Source organism: Electrona antarctica, assembly GCF_951216825.1.
Source record: "Electrona antarctica genome assembly, chromosome: 1".
In the NCBI taxonomy this organism is placed as follows: domain Eukaryota; kingdom Metazoa; phylum Chordata; class Actinopteri; order Myctophiformes; family Myctophidae; genus Electrona; species Electrona antarctica.
The window spans coordinates 48499488-48517032 of record NC_136806.1 but is presented as its reverse complement, the minus strand read 5'-3'; the positions used below and the strand labels follow the sequence as shown (position 1 = coordinate 48517032).

Here is a 17545-nt window from a genome sequence, read left to right as displayed (position 1 = left end):
GATCTTTTTTCATAATTAGACGGGATGATTTAGATCGAGAGTTATTAATGTCTTAAGATTTTCGTTTATCAGCTAAACAGGGGAGGGAGTTTTTCGATACGTCGCACTCTTGCGCAACATCGAGGATTGCCCAACAGGCAGTCCCATGCTGTGGAGCCATGCGATCCGTTCTTATATCAATAAACTTCGTCTTTTGGACAATACTTCGTCCTGGGCGTCGGGCGTTACTAATAGAAAGGACAAAGAACTTCGTCCTGGGGGAGTGCTGGGGGTGTTAAAAACGTCACAGCAAAAAGAATAGTGGGCTCTGATTGGTCACCCACAACTCTGGCGGTGAGAAAAATGTAATTCAAACTGAGGAGTGCCAGACCAATCCCCCCTACTCAAGGACCCCTGGGGGTCCCCCAGATGACCCCCCCCCCCCCCCTCCCCCCAGATAACCAGTGCCTTTCATCCGGACAGGGCGACAGCGGGGTAGTGGATGAGCTGCAGAGGCTGCGGCCGCTGGTTGTCCTCACTGATACAGGGGCTGAAGAAGGGGAAGGCCTTGCCGCGCGGGCCGCCGACGAAGGCGTAGAGCAGGCTCATGTCGTCGGCGTTGTAGAAGCACACCCTCCTCTCCTCGCAGTCCAGGAACACCCCGACCCTCTGGGGGGCGCTGCTGACCTGCAGCCGGGTCCAGGGCTGGGTCCCGGCGGAGTACTCGTCTCCGTTCCGCAGCCTCAGCGTCCAGTAGCCCGTCTCGGGGCTCAGCTTTATGCGCGCCTGCCGGTCCACGTCTTCCGACGCCACGCCCACGTCCCACTTGGATTTGGAGCCCACCCCTACCTGGGGGAGGGAGGGTGCAACAGGAAAATCAAACTTGAAAATAATTGTTGAAAAATTACAAAAGTATATAGTGGATATAGCCGATCTACAAGCTCACAACGTGACACATTGTGACGTGCTGTGCGCTTGTAGATTGGCCATTGTCACTCTTTGCACGATACCATTGTTGTGTTGAAGTATAAAATAAGGCTAACGGTACCGCAATCACAATTGGGCAAGCAATGCTAAAAGGTGGTCCATGGTGGTTGATATATTTAAAAACAAATGTCCAAACATGTAACGGTCTTCTGGATTATCCGATTCATGGGAAGGTCATGGATGGAATAATGGTAGATAATGGACTCAGTAGCAGCCCTGCTCCCCCTACGTACCTCCCAGTAGTGAATAATGGTAGATAATGGACACAGAAGCAGCCCTGCTCCCCCTACGTACCTCCCAGTAGTGAATAATGGGAGATAATGGACACAGAAGCAGCCCTGCTCCCCCTACGTACCTCCCAGTAGTGAATAATGGTAGATAATGGACACAGTAGCAGCCCTGCTCCCCCTACGTACCTCCCAGTAGTGAATAATGGTAGATAATGGACACAGTAGCAGCCCTGCTCCCCCTACGTACCTCCCAGTAGTGAATAATGGTAGATAATGGACACAGAAGCAGCCCTGCTCCCCCTACGTACCTCCCAGTAGTGAATAATGGTAGATAATGGACACAGTAGCAGCCCTGCTCCCCCTACGTACCTCCCAGTAGTGAATAATGGTAGATAATGGACACAGAAGCAGCCCTGCTCCCCCTACGTACCTCCCAGTAGTGAATAATGGTAGATAATGGACACAGTAGCAGCCCTGCTCCCCCTACGTACCTCCCAGTAGTGAATAATGGTAGATAATGGACACAGTAGCAGCCCTGCTCCCCCTACGTACCTCCCAGTAGTGAATAATGGTAGATAATGGACACAGAAGCAGCCCTGCTCCCCCTACGTACCTCCCAGTAGTGAATAATGGTAGATAATGGACACAGAAGCAGCCCTGCTCCCCCCTACGTACCTCCCAGTAGTGGCGTCCGGACTGGAAGCCCTGTGCGGCCAGGAGGTTGACACACTGCACGAAGCGCTTGGGGTTGCGCTTGTAGAAAATCATGCCGTCGCTCTCCACCGCCATGGTCTTGTCCCTGGAGATGTAGACACTGGGGTGGGCCGTGTCCACATCAAACATCAACGGAGCAGGGCCTGGACGGGGGGGACAGGGGGCAATCAAAAAGAGTCTCTGAATTGAAAATGCATGCGTCACGTCCAGTGTTGGGTGTAACGGCGCTATTAATAACGGCGTTATGTAACGGACTACTTTCATTGGTAACGGAATAAAGTAACTACTTAGTTTTGCAATTTAGTAGTTAGTTACCTAGTTACATTTCCAAAAAAGTAATCCCGTTACTATAATGTGTCCCTGTTCATTTTGTTGGCAAGATTTAAAAAATAATAAAGCCCCGACTGCCCGCGGAGTCTATTTCTCCTGCCTTCTGTGTGAGTTATCCTTCCAAGCCCACTATACCATGTACTATACATCCTGCGTCTACTACATCCTGTAGTTCACTTAAGAAATAAAAGTATTGTTACAAGTAGCTTTTATTTTGAAGAGGAAGTTGTTTCGGTTGTAGCCAGCTGCCATGACAGTCTAGTCGACTAGAAGTGCCGGGTGGTAGTGGAATAATAATAACAACAACATGCTTTTAGCCAAAGTTCATGAAAACCGCATGCGTCTATGACTTAAACAATGTAGGCTAAACACTTTGGAATTACGTTTAACATGGTATATCCTCTGTGGCGGCGTCATTAGGTGAGTACTAGTTAATGAATTGTTAAGTTTCATAGTATCATTCATCATCAACAACAGGCTGTTGTTGTTGCCCCCCCAAAATGAACAGGTTACTGCCTACAGGATTCTCATTCTGTTACTGTCACTGCCTGCAAGGATGGCCGCCGTGCCATTGCTTATAAACTATCTAATTCATACGTGGGTCGTCGTGGGTCCACGTGGATTGTTGTTATTGTTCATGCGCCACGGCGCGCGGCGTGGAGAGGGCATCAGAGCGCAGCGCAACAGCCTAGTATGGCATATTGTAGTGTACTCTCTGCACTCTCTTTCTGTCCAGTCCTACGTGCCGATTGTGGCAAATTATATTCATTAATAAAGAGAGAGCTGTAAAGGGGATATTGTCTATGGTCAGTTCATGGTGTGTATCATTCTCGTTTTTAACCGGACCGTGATAATGCGGCGCAATGACGGTAGGCAGTAGCCTAATACAATGTAACCAACTTGCGCAAGCATTCAAAAATGGGTTTTAATTGTCGGGTAACGGAAAATAATCTAACCTTTTACTTTTCTCAGAAGGTAATTTGTAACGGTAAGGGATTATTTTTATGGGCAGTAATCCAGTAACCTAACGACATTACTTTCTAAAGTAACGATGCCCAACACTGGTCACGTCACTCTCTACTTCGACACCTCTTACGCCGGGGCTCCACCGGGCGCGTCAGCGTCGCGTCTCCGTCAGGGAATGTTCCCTTTTTAATCAATGAAGGGTGGCTCCACTGCCCGCGTTGCGTGACATTAACGTGTGCATTAAAATTGAACCGGTGCGTTTTTTGACGCACGTGACCGAGACGCAACGCGTCCGGTGGAGCCCTGGTGTTACTCTTTAGATCTCAGTTCACTTCAGGGCCAGTCCAGTATCTGCCTTTAAGAGGTAGGATGTGCACTGCTACTCTTTGATCCAGTATTTGCTGTATATTCGTAAAATGCTCCTTTACAGGTACACTTCGATTCAACACCAAAGGCTTGTGCAACAAAGTGCAATTCACTCAAAGTGTGCCACATCTCTGTGTGCGTGCGTACGTACGTGTGTGCGTGTGTGTACGGTTGTAATGCACGTAACTCGAGAACCGTTTGACCCACCGACTTCACATTCGACACACGCGTTCCACACCCCCACAGGGAGTGCAGTACCAGGTATCGAGTCGGTCAGACCCACGGTTCTCCAGAACCACCACAAAAGGCTCTGGTCAGGCTCTGCCAGTGGGCCTAATGAGGCCAACTCCTTTCACCTGGGCCAGGCTCTGCCAGTGGGCCTAATGAGGCCAACTCCTTTCACCTGTGCAATTTCCAGCCTCTGCCTCAGCCAATTGAGGCTCAACCAATCAGGCTCTGCCAGTGGGCAGAGTTGATTGCCATGTACACTTTTCAGTTTGCAGTCTTCACACACACAGGCACATACACAGATCTCCATGTGGGACACCGGCTGACAGTTAAAACAGGTGCTATGACAACGTATATCATTAAGTTCCCAAATTGCATCGTTCCCAAGTAGGCCGGTGGCCGACTGCGACGAGCACGTACAGGTCTAGTCTCTCATAAAGATCCACGAGTAGAGCGTAGTCTGTTGGAAACCAAAATTGTTACTTTTTAGGCCCAAACCGCACCAATGGAACATCTTGCAACTGCTATTGGGGATAATGGTTTCATTCAACTACTTGCAACCTGTTGGTTGCATGGCGAATTACTGGTGTGGTTTGGGCCTTAGAAATTAACCAGTTTCAAATGGATCCAATGTTATCCAAGATATTTAGTCACAAGCTCTTGCTAATACTTTTCATTGGTTAAATAAATATATATAAAAGACACTGACAGACCTAAACCACATCCAAAAACAGCAAAAGTAGTAACGAATCGCTTGTGACACGCTTGTAGAAGCTTGTAGAATGGATCGACTATTTTCGCTACTACGAAGTAGGGCAAAGTTGAAATATGGAGATACTGCCTGACTTTGACGATATACAACGTGATCTGGTAATTGCTTTAATGATGTCCTCTGACCACAGAGGTACATTTGTATCTCTGGTATTCCTGGACTTTTAATTGAATTATCTAGTAGAGCCGTCACTCACGATCATGACATTTGACGAGTAATTCCCATACAAGTAATTACGATTGACAATTAAATTGTGATTTTGGCATTGAACCTTGGAGCATATAATTTAACATTTCTGTTTTGGCTTTTAGGTGATACAAATAAATACAAAGAAATTACTGCCAATGACGGGTACCTTAGTACCAATAATCAATATGTACTGTACTATGGCCTACTATATCCTAATAGGATATAATTCAAGAACATATTTTAAGTAGCAGAAATGGCAGATCTACAAGCTTGTTGCGTCCAGCTCACAGATCTGCGACTTCCGTTTGAAAACGTACGTACGGTACGAACATTTTTCAACACTGAACCGATTATGACAATTATGCAAAAACAATAGTGTATATCTCAAATAATAAGTTATGTATAATTTGTATTACCTGGCTTCAGAGAGCTGAACATCTTCCTCCATGTGATGTACTGCAGTGGAGCCATGTATTTGCTGCTGAACGCATGGATGTCCAGCTCTGGGGCTGCACCGACTTGCACACACGATCTGATGATAAGGCAAACACACATCACACATCATGGCTCACTAATCCTCAGCACAATATGGCACTGCCTGGACATAGTAAGTGGAAATGAACACAAATGACGTGTGTGACAGGAGGTTGACTACAGTATATTGAAGTGAACAACACTCACCTTAGCTGTGGGAGCTAGAAAGAGAGGGAGAGGGAAAAAGAAGAGGAGCTGAGACAAAACAACGAACAAACAACTCTAACCGTGAACATTGAACAAAAATGGTTGTTGATTGTGCAGATGGTACTAAGTTTTCTGTACAATGAATTATTTGTTCAACACAAAGATCAAATCCAATTAGACATCACGTCTTTGATTTACAGGTGTGTTCTGTATATTCAAAGAGTAAAAAGTAGAGCCACACTGTACTATAGCTCCCTTAATTTTTCAACCTTTTATTGCATAGTTACAGTGTGGTGTGTTCCCATGCTCTTCTTAGACACCTCTTACTCTTTGATCTCAGTTCACTTCAGGGCCAGTCCAGTATCTGCCTTTAAGAGGTAGGATGTGCACTGATACTCTTTGATCCAGTATTTGCTGTATATTCGCAAATGCTCCTTTACAGGTACACTTTGATTCAACACCAAAGGCTTGTGCAACAAAGTGCAATTCACTCAATGTTTGAGGATAAACTTGAACTTGTGTGACAATGGCGAGTCATCTCTCATAAAGATCTACGAGTAGAGCTCGGCTCACCTCGGCCAGCACGCTGGTATCAGAGGCTGCGTCGTCGGCCCGCTGAAGGAGTCTGATGTTTTCCTCCAGCTCCGCCACGGCCTCCTTGCTGGCCTCCAGGTGGCGCTGGAGCTGCTCCAAGGCCTCCTCCTGCTCTCTCCTCAGCTGCTCCTGCACGCAGGCCTCCTCCTCCTGCAGGATCTGCCGCAGAGCGTTGAATTCCCCGTGGACGCGCGCCTGCAGCTCCACTCCCGCTCTCTGAGGCAAAAAGGGGCACATGGGTGGCTCTTTGTCGACTACAGGAACTATACATACCGTGCTTATTTACGTATTTAACTTGTTCTGGGTTTGTTTCCATAAGCTACGGCTTGGTTTCAGATAAGGTTCTCAGAACCTCATTTGGGCCCAGCTCAGGTGGTGTTACTAACTTGAGTGAACTTGTACTTTAAAGTTTTTTTCTTGCTCAAAGGCTAAAATAGCAGACCTACAAGCTCACAGCATTGCGAGTCTTTCGAACCAATAACCTACTCAATCTTGCTCATGTAGTTTAATCGAATAATCAAGAACTAAGAAGCTTTCCTTTTTCTTTTTTCATAAAAATCAACTAAACAGAAACAATTGTTTTTTAATCCCGGTATTATACTTTGTTGTACAATGGTGGCGTACAAATATAGTCGATCTACAAGCTCAACTTGTAATCTACTATTTTCATAATAAATCGTCATTAATCATAATTGAGGCAAAAATCTGAAATAACCGTGATACTGATTTGAAGTCATATCGCCTCTCCGGCCTTATTCTGTCTGCACTGATAAAACGTCACACAGAGCTGTTCAAATGGGGGTGCTATATGACCAGACAGTAACACAGAGCTGTTCAAATGGGGGTGCTATATGACCAGACAGTAACACAGAGCTGTTCAAATGGGGGTGCTATATGACCAGACAGTAAGTGTATAGGCCACATATTAAATCCAATACACCACATGAACCAATAAAGTTGACCAATAAAGATTGATTCTGATAAAATTGCATCATCCCCAGTTCAATTCCAGCTTGGTGATTTGTGCTGTCTCTCTACAATGTCCTTTTGAAATAAAAAAAAATAGTAATAATGCCTGCCCAAAGAAAAACTTGGATCAAAGACATAATAAATATGCAATTCTAAGTTAGGTGTACATTTATTTGTGTGTGCCGAGTGTATAAAATATCTCCCATAACTTGGGCACCATCTGACTGATGTGCGTCACTCATAGATGTGTTGTGCTGAGAGGGAGTGGTTGTCCAGGCCAGAAGCCAAAATGTCTGTATCTGTCAGTGTGTGTTCACAGGCATTGGCTTCCCTGAATGGCAAACCCAAGTGAACCGATCGGCTTTACGATCAGCTAAGCTTTGTGTCACATTTGTTCCTATGTTGTATTGGATTTTTTTATTTATTATATTGCGATTATACAGCAGTTACCCATTAAAAAAAGCATGCTGGGCTATAACTTCTGGGGTTGGCTTCCGCGACCAATATCTCATTGGATGCCGTACTTACGACCTGGCGTCCTGATTGGCTGCCTCGGCTCTACGCAAATCAGACACTTTTAAAGGTGCAGTGCAACGGAAATGGTGGACATTTTATTTTGAAGTTTCAAACGGTTTCTTGTTGAAACACCGGTCTGAAGTTTCTGAACCAATCAGAGCGTCGCATCCCTTCAGGCGATGGGACGGTAGCTAGGGACGGTAGCTATGCTATACGCAGCAGCATGCTGTGTGTGTTTGTTTACAAGCCAGATGACGGCCAGCTGTACCAGTTTACTGTTATGTGGCTTATTTCTACCCTATAATGTTTTCAGATACATATTTTAGCGTGATGATTAAGTTGAAACAGAGTAATACACTGTCTGGATATTATCTTGAATGGGAATAAAAACTGTAATCAATAGCAGCTGTGCTGCACGGATGCACACATATGGGGAATTAAACGGGTGAGCTTCATTTTTATTGGCTTTTATCGATGTGGGCCTCGACACGTCATCACGCAGCACGTTTTCAGGAAGTAATAAAATATATATTTTTATGGACTTTTGATATAAAAAACACAAAAATGTGAATTTGCCCATTTTTTTGGCATCCATTGTTAGGTATGCCCATATGATGACCACGGATATGGTCTAAAAGTGTGAATTTCACTACACCTTTAATGCCAGCAACAACCCATAGTTTTAAACGGTCGCGCAAACCAAGGGATAACAGGCAGGTACACACACACACACAATATCGGGAAAAATCACGGTATTAAACAATACCACGGACAATCGTTTTGCATGGCCACATCACACCTCAGACGTTATACAAGTAGAAATCGTGGTAAAAACAAGATAGAAATAATAATCCGGACGGCGCCATGATGCCTCAGAATTCTTTAGGGTAACTAATTTGAGCATAACAGTGCAGCGCAGCTAAACAGCGAGCAGACCTGCATGAGCACACCCGCTGACACATTAGAGTCTCAGTCACTGTACCCGCAGACCCCCACTCAGACTACCGCGGACCCCCACTCAAACTACCGCGGACCCCTGCGATTTTTGACACATATCAGAGATGTTCTTTATACTTTGCGCGTATGATGGTCCTCCTGGGGGGTCCTTGTTGTGGGTCGTCAGATGCCTATGAAGGCCGATTCTGGAACCACATATTTGTGTGCAGTGTGGGCATGGGTGTGAGGTGCTGGGGGTGGGATGTGGAACGGCCTCTCTGATGGTGGTTGCTGCTCTCTCCTTTCGTTGCTGCCTCTTGACTGTGGCAGCCCTAGCTAGTGGCCACTACCTGGCAGTATATCTACCCGCCTCAGCTCAACTGCCAGAGGTAATGCTCCTTAGCTGGGCAGAGGCACAGGCTGTATCTATACATAGATGCATAAATACAGCCTGTACTGGCACAACAAGTTCTCAGACAAGTATTACAGGTATTGCATAACCACATATGACACGCATTCCCACATTGTGTCGTTCTTGACTTAAATCAGTCCTGGATATAATACGTATCACCGAACTGAACAGTCTAAATGTAATGCTGATTAAGACAACGATGATGCCAGGGTGCTTGTTTAACTCAGCAAGCTTATAGAATGTACATGAATGACTGGTGATGTACTGTAGCTAGCAACGCTCTAAATGCAAATCTGCTTTTGCTAACAAACGAGCTACTCTGCCATGAGCACAAATTACATTAGCCAATGCTGGCAGGAGGAATGCATCGCTGATGGCACAACCCAGTCCAAATAAAGAAAAGGTACTTACTTACGGTCTGCATCTGCTGTTGAAGAACATTGTGCTTTGCAGATATGAAAGGCAAACAGAGTGACTTGCAGCACTACATCTGCAAACACCACCCAACTATGCACATAGGCATATTGCAGCCATTAGGAGCGATATGTCAACTCTTATCTGTTAAGTGCTGCGCTCGCAAAGGGTGGTGGATGAGTGTACCTTTATGGCGTCCATCTTGTCTTTGTCCCGGCGGATCACGTTCATGAAGTCCTCCCTCTTCAGCCGATGGCTCTCCAATGAATCATTCATTTGTTTCTGATGACAAACACACCATTCTAAAAATCACCATTTAAAGATTTTATTCGCCACATCTCATACACGTATTGTGCAGTGAAATGTGTGACATACTCTGCCAGACTGTATAAACAATGTCCAACGCAATAGATTACAAGGTATACTATAATACAAAAAGCAATAAATGTTATGATACTAAGTAATAAGCAGAACATTTAAGTAAACCTGATACGTTTCCAAAAACAGTATCAACATACACAGACATCAGTGTAGTGAATGACCATAGATTATATATTATTATATTAGAATATAGAACCAGTAAGACGCCTGAGGGCGAGAAGCGAGCTGCATCCGCCATGGGTGACAGCAGACTCCTGGGCGAGCGCTGGCGATTTGGCAGGTCAGATCAACATATCTGATATATATATATACATATATATATGGAGCGTGTCTTGAGATGAGGTCAGATCAACATATGGAATGTCAAAACAGGTCAGCTCCATATATGGAGATCTAAGGGTTGCAGCAGGGGCAGTGTCTTGAGTGTATTGAGTGTACAGGATTTGATGAGGGCCCAGGTAGGGCCAGGCCTTACATTTCGGGCCTGTTGAGAACTCTAGCTTTCGCCGGCTGCCAGGCACTAATAACTTTGGGGCAAGCCCATCTAGAGTTTAAATGGACAGGCATCAGTCAAAACGGAGACATCGAAGAGGAAGGATGGATAGGGAAGGATCAACATATCAGAACAGGTCAGCTCCATGAGATCTAAGGGTTTAAGGTCAGATGTAGAGTTGCTGGCCAATATTGATGTTGATGACATCAGGGACCTCCATATATGGGCTTAATATTGGTGACATTATCCCCGATGATGTCACGTGATATCATGCCTGGGGTGCATGTTCTTGATAAGGGCTGATGAGGGAGATTAAATCATCTGATTCTGATAACAAATATGAAAACGCTAAACATTGATTTGTACTTTTATCCTTTCTGTTGATAAGCCATATTGCCTCTCATATAAAGTCATATCAAAAGGGAGAGGAGGCTGACCTTTGGTCCAAGGCATTGTAAAGAGTAACATGTGATAAGTAGAGTCACAATGAGCCTGTTTGAGCAATTTCACACTTCTGATATTATCAATTCTGGATCTGGACTCTGACCAAAATAACAACTGCATTACTTTTTTCACTCAAAAGTTCATCTGACCGACCACTTCAACCGACATCCCTATTTTGGGAATGCCATTACACGCGACACTTTTCCAAACTTCAAAAATAGCTAATCTACAAGCTCAATATCGGATCTACAAGCTCAGAAGTCATTGCGATGTTGTGAACTTGTAGACTGGCCATTCTTGCTGCCATTGTATGATGAACTATACTGTATACTGTAGAGGGGGTTATGGCCTCCTGTAGGCGATCTGAAAACTTCACAAAATTAGAAATGATCCAGAATGCCACAGCATGCTTAAGCAATATTACACGAGAGGGTGTGGGTTAACGTGATTATTGCCACGACAGGGATGCGGTGAGGAACGAGACGAAGTCGAGTTCCGCAAGCATCACTGAAGTGGCAATAATCACGTTAACCCACACTCTCGAGTGTAATATTGCAATTATACAACAGTTACCCTTAAAACTAAGAAAATCGCTGAAAGAATATATTTTTTTAATGACAGATGTAGTCACTACGACCACAAATGTCCCAAGAAACTAGCTAGCCTAGCCACCGAGTTTGCTAGCGCTCTGGGAGAACAGAGCAGCTGAATTCTTTGTTTTGATTAGGTGGTGAATGGTGCTGGTTTAACCCACGGCTAGAAGGCTGTTTCAACCAATCAGATTGCTTCCTCGAAACAACCTGTGGTATAATTGGACTTCAACCAGCCCAAAAAAAAAGCACTTCTCCCCTTTGTCTAAGACACATTTCTTCCTCGGGAGACAAATAATAAAGAACCTTGAACCTTGAACCTTGAACCTTCTCCGTTCCCTCCATTGACTCCCAGTTACTGCCCGCACAGAGTACAAAACACTGATGTTGGCACACAACGCAACCAAAGGTATGGCACCCCCATATCTTCAAAGCCTCACAGGGAAGTGGAACCTTCTAGGGCTGACCCAAAATAAATTGATTAATCGACGTTCGTACGATAAGCACGGGAATCGATCTTGAAATAACAAATCGACTATTCTAAAAAAGAAATCAAGCGGCCCATTTTGGTCCGCCAGCCATGCTTGCGCCTCGCTGCGCCTCCTCGTGTTATAAAAACATTACTTACACCCAAATGAAAATATAAACTTCACAGATTATAGATCACTTGGAATTATAACAATCGGTTGAGGATTGCCTGAGTATAGCACTAGTGAAATCTCAACTTTTTGCGATGTGCCATTGCGCTGAGGACCTTGTGGTGGCATGGCGGTGTTTTACCTATACTTGTGAGGACCTGCTTGGATTCACATGGTGAGTGTGCGCACAGAAAATTAAATTCCAAGATCTGCAAGCTCATGCGCTGTGGACGCAACACTTGGAGCTTATACACAGAATGACAATAAACATTTCACAGAATAGCTATACCACTTTGAAATAAAACAATCGTTGTGCATAGGCTGAGTATAATGGCACGAATGAAAATAGGCATATAGATTTATTTTGGCGATGCAGAGAACTGGTGTTGCCTGTTGTGAGGCCACTGTGAATGAGGCTGACTAAGGCCGGTACACTGCAAGATTTTTATTATCGTTCACGACGTACCCTGTCAGACTATCCGATTAAAATTGCATAAATCCGTGCAAATGTCAGATCAATTAGCAGAGCGGAGCTGCTCTCACTCATGCACTGTCTGCAGCACAATGATGACCAGATCTCTTCTTAAAGTTTACTTATTATGGTTTACTTTCAACCATAAACCATAATATGATTGACAAACCTTGGATTGAAATTCTTCATCGACCAACAGCGCATGCAGCATGAGTGACTATGAGGCAACTTAACTATGTGGGATTTCTCCATCGGCATCGCATCTTCCCATCAAAGTGCCTGTATACGCACACTTACAGTCACACTAACTTTATGATCAATTAAATCAACCGTGGTTGATTTTATGTGTCAGGCTTGAAGAGTTCATCACCTCGCCACGGGATCGAAGGTCAGCCCTAGAACCTTCCCTAAAACATTTGGGTCAACGCTCCACACGTCCCAGACTCTTCTTGCTTCTGGCTCCAAAACCTAGCCCTGATGAAGACCGTATAGGTTGAAACATGTCGGTTCAATAAAGTTTTCCTCCTTTTTAACTATTACGTTTTTTTTCTATAGATGTGTTATCCCGATTGATCCCAGGAGCATCTTTTTACTATTTTTTACTTTGTATACCTGCACACCTCCTGAACACCTGGTTGCTTCCTTGCCTCTTACTCACCTTAGCCTGTTGCACTTGCCCTAGCCTTGACAACCTTGCAGGCTATGCAACTGCCAGGTTATTTGTAGACCTTGCGTCCTATATAGTGTGTATAGTTTCAATGTACGGATTATCGATTGTTTTTATATTGACTGTTTTCCTTGCTTACTGTAAATCACTATGGATTAAGCGCATCTGCTAAATGGCTAAATTGTAGACTCAAACTTACTTTTCACTTTTTATATCATAAAGCTGTCAGGGCCACCCTAACCCACTTCCTTGTTCTGAGAAAACAGTGGACTGCTCTGAATTAGATATAAAGGCGAAGTTGAGGTGAATGTTTCAGACGTTTTGGACATCCATTTAATGGAAAAACACGACCTAAAATGGTTGTTAACAAAACCAGAAGACTGATGACAAATAGAAAACCTTCTACTGATCCCTTTGGGGAGATTCAGTAGTCATGGCAGTACCGCAAGTTATGAAACACAGGACTGATACAGAACAGACAGAGATACAACTATGGGTTATGGGAGAAAAACGGAGTACACAGGGATTAGGATTCGGAATGAAGTCCCAGAGAACCAAAGGACACGTGAACCCACCTGTAGGTTCTTGACGTAGCTCTCAGACGTGCTGGCCCTGACCTTGTCCACCATGGCCGACACCAGGTAGTTGGTCTGGAACTGTTTGCTGCTGAACTCTTTGCGGCACTGCGGGCAGCTCACGGGCCCGTATGTCCCTCTCCAGTAGCGCGAGATGCAGGCCTTGCAGAAGTGATGCATGCACGCCAGCATCACAGGCTCCCTGAACAGGTCGCAGCAGATGGCGCACGTGAGGTCCTCGCGCAGGCTGCTGCCCTTTTGGCTCGGGGGCGCAGAGGCAGCAGCAGAAGCCATGATGTCGCAGAACCAAAGTCCAGGGTTTCCTCGACACTGATGAAGTGAAAGTTAATTAAGAGAGAGAAGATTAGTCTAGAAGAGTGGTTCCCAAATATTTTAGCTCAAGACCCAAAAAATACATTTATTTGCCTGGGGACCAAGCTAGTGAAAATAGCCGATTTACAAGCTCACGTGTCGCATCGCAAACATTTGTTTTCTTATTTATTCGATTTTTCTTTTATTTCCTTCATGAAATTACTGGAACAAAGTCATTGCGAAAATAAATGGACCCATAAAAATGGGTCCTCGACCCACAAATGGGTCCCGAGTCCCGACCCAGACAGAGGGGTAGACAGAGGGGTCCTCCACGCACATAGGGTGGACTTTTTATTTCCCCCCCCTGTCACCTGTTTTTTTCTTAGTCTTTGGAGTGTGTATTTTTAATTCTGCCAGGTACCAGGCTAGAAATGTGTGCCCCACGGGGGTTCATCTTAACCCTTTCTTACACCTGTCCCTAAACCACGGATGGGGGCGGATGGAAAATAGCATAACTTTTTAAGTTAGAGACTAATGTTTGATCTGAACTGAAAGAGACAGTGTTGGCAGAGAAACAGGAGAAGAATCGCCCAGTCAGCTGACATGACTGAGCAAACAGCTATTTGAAAAACACACGGCAGCTTCCTGTTTTGAGTAAATGAGATTATATTAGGCAAAGTTATCGTTAAAGGGAGTTAGGGAGATGCCAGCCACCCGTCAAAGAAAACTCATTTGATGGATGGCTGGCATCTCAGTCACGTGGGAGAGACTCGGATTAGAGCCGCTGCTTCTTCGCCTGGAAAGGAGCCAGCTTAGGTGGTTCGGGCATCTGGTTAGGATGTCTCTCGGGCGTCTCCCTAGGGAGGTCCTCGAGGCACGTCCCACTGGGAGGAGACCCCGGGGCAGACCAAGGCACCAAGGAAACACATCGACTCACTGGCCTTGGAACATCTCGGGATCCCCAGGAGTTACTAATGTTGCTCTGGAGAGGGAAGTTTGGAGCTCTCTGGTAGAGCTGTTGCCCCCGCGACCCGACTATGGATAAGGCAAGCAGTTGAAGATGGATGGATGGATGGATGAAGTTATCGCTTATTTCTTGGGCAAAAACAAGTGCTCATCACTTTTAAGACTAGTACTGGTAGCAAGTGCCAAGTAAAAAGTTTTAATTCATGTTTTATTAACTTTTTTACTCCAACACATTTTAAAGACAAATATTGTACTTACTAGGGAGAAAGTTAATTATTAATTAACCACTTGAGCTCGCTCCATTACAAATATAGTGGAAAACAGCTGTACAAGCTGAACAAATAAAATACAAAAATAAAAAACATGCTGCATTGTTGCGAGCTCAGCTCGAGTAGATCAGCTATTTTTCAAAATTATTTTGGGAAATTAAATCAATTCAGCATTGCATTGACAAACAAGAAAATGTACTTTGTATTTTGTACTTTTGAACACTTACGTACTGCTTTTTTAAAGCAAATATACTTCAACTCAAGCACTGGGGTTGAGGTTTGATTGATTGAAAACTTTATTAACAGTTTGTAGATTATAGAATAACTAAGGGAAACCACAGTTCAATATAAGGTCTGCTAAAGGATTAATTAAAAAAATCCAAGAAGGCTCTTAAGGCTTGTTTCCATCTGGGCCCTCCATTTTCAATTCATAAGAACATTTAATGACATACAAATAATAGTACTATGCAATCAAAAGAAGAAATTGTGTAGTAAAGGGGGCGTGGACTTTGTCCAAACAACTTGGTTGGGTGGTCAGCAAAAACTATGATAATAATAACGTCTATTATGCTCATTTTCTGAGGTTTAATGTTAATCAGCTTGTTGGGCCCGTGGGCGTGGGGGGTGTCAAGTGACAGACCACGAGACATTATAATCTTATAAAAGTAATTCGTCTTACTATCAGGTATTTAAGCACATTTTGACTGATCTATACTTCGTCGTACGTAGGACTGTCTGCGATGGTGTCGCGCGGCCACAAAAATAGCGGATCTGCAAGCTCACAACGCATCACATCGGCAACGCATTGTGAGCTTGTAGATCTGTAATTCTTGTTTTGCATCGCTGCCTGCCTGGCTTGCTGCTGCTGTGCTGTCTGACAGTGACAGCGTTTTAAAGAAAAACGTGAAAAGGTGAAGGTGCAATGAATTAACTAATGAACGCATTGAGTGGACTTACGTGGTCTGTTGTTGTTGGCGGAGCTATCTGTTTGTTGGGCCCAGAATGGCGACAGTTCAAAGTTTCTGACCACCTGCTTTGTTTTGGTCGGTCCTGCTTTGTTGGTCCCGGAACAGAACAAGGAACACTGTGTACAGATACAAGTCCTCAGCCCATAGCCCGGAGGGACGCTGCCGCTGTGATTGGCTGAATTGTGGTTGACTAGCAACCGATCAAGCCATTGACTTGACAGAGGAATTTTAGTTTCGTACAGTAGGTAGCCTACAAGTACAGTCGTATGACTGACAGCATGGGGACAAGCCAAGCCCCCAGGGCTTTTTGTGTTCCTTTTAGCATCATTGTACAATCAGTCGCACCGCTGTACTTTTATGCAAACTGTTAAAGTTTTAATCAATCAATCAATCAAAACAGGCAACAGGGCACAAAATTAATTACCTCGAAATGTAACTGCATTTTAATGAATTGACACTATTGGTTGAACACTGCAGTCGCACACGCACGCACGCACGCACGCACATACACACACACACACACACACACAGAGAGACACACACACACACACACACACACACACACACACACACACACACACACACACACACACACACATTTATGATGATTTATGATGGGACTTATAGGTGGCTGTTTGCAGTGTTTGACATGCAGGACCAAACTCGACTTTCAAAATTCACCCTTTTTCTGGCTCGCCAATCACTGGAAAGATCAGCATCTGGTACAGGCGACCCGCCAGATGTGAGAGCATCATGTAGTGATTGCATGTAGGGGAGGATATGAACCTTGTGGGGAGCAGAATGGTGAGAATCAGATCTGGAACTATAAAAAGTGCCCCTCGGGGCACAGGGCTCCACCAGGGCAGGTCAGGTTGTGGCCTCCTGGTGGCGCTATAATAGGCCAATGTGAAAAGGGTGCCATTTCTTCATATGCCTTTGATGGCAATTGGATGATTTGAGGCATTTTGTTCCAAAAATGTGTTTTGCAAAAATCAACCTGTTGGTGGCACTATAACAGGCCAATGTGAAAAGGATGGGATATATTCCTCAGCCTAGTAAGAAAATGTGTGAAAGATTTCACGTAAATTGCATGCTGCGTTCATGATTTGAGGCTTTTGTTCAAAACGGGGCAATCTTGCAAACTGTGAAAGCCAATTATAGCCAATTAGGATGGAATATGAAATATCGGACAGATCCTACTTGAGCACATGACCATAGAGATACTGTGTAACGATTTGTGAGATTTTTGGACAGAATCTGGAGGAGTAATATCAAAAAATGTGTTTTACAAAAGTCGGCCTCCTGGTGGCGCTATAAAAGGCAGATGCGGAAAATGCAGGTCAAAGGTTTGTCCTTGGCCACTAGGGAGTGTGCATGCAACGTTTCACGCAGATCGGTCCAGTTTTAGGTAAAAAATGTGAAAAGCTGCCTCATGGTGGCGCTATAACAGGCCGTTCTGGAAAATGTGGGGCAGAGGTTCATCGTTG

The 17545-nt window shown here is 44.6% G+C and overlaps 1 protein-coding gene across 1 annotated transcript; it reads right to left on the bottom strand.

Annotated features, from left to right (window-relative positions):
* Nucleotides 1-439: 439 nt before the first annotated feature.
* Nucleotides 440-16177, bottom strand: trim105 (tripartite motif containing 105). Its single transcript, XM_079502643.1, has 8 exons — nt 16048-16177; nt 13544-13873; nt 9470-9565; nt 6016-6252; nt 5443-5456; nt 5178-5293; nt 1872-2053; nt 440-828 (listed from the first exon to the last, which is right to left on the bottom strand). The coding sequence occupies exons 2-8, from the start codon at nt 13835-13837 to the stop codon at nt 451-453; spliced, it is 1317 nt and encodes a 438-aa protein (XP_079358769.1). The 5' UTR covers nt 13838-13873; nt 16048-16177; the 3' UTR covers nt 440-450.
* Between the last annotated feature and the right edge of the window lie 1368 nt (nt 16178-17545).

What these genes read in the sequence shown, in the direction of transcription:
- trim105 (XM_079502643.1), bottom strand. Translation starts at nt 13,837, where the DNA reads ATGGCTTCTGCTGCTGCCTCTGCGCCCCCGAGCCAAAAGGGCAGCAGC. An exon ending in GCTACGTCAAGAACCTACAG is followed by an intron (nt 9,566 to 13,543) that starts GTGGGTTCACGT and finishes GTTTGTCATCAG; the next exon opens with AAACAAATGAATGATTCATT. An exon ending in CCGGACGCCACTACTGGGAG is followed by an intron (nt 829 to 1,871) that starts GTACGTAGGGGG and finishes TCCCTCCCCCAG; the next exon opens with GTAGGGGTGGGCTCCAAATC.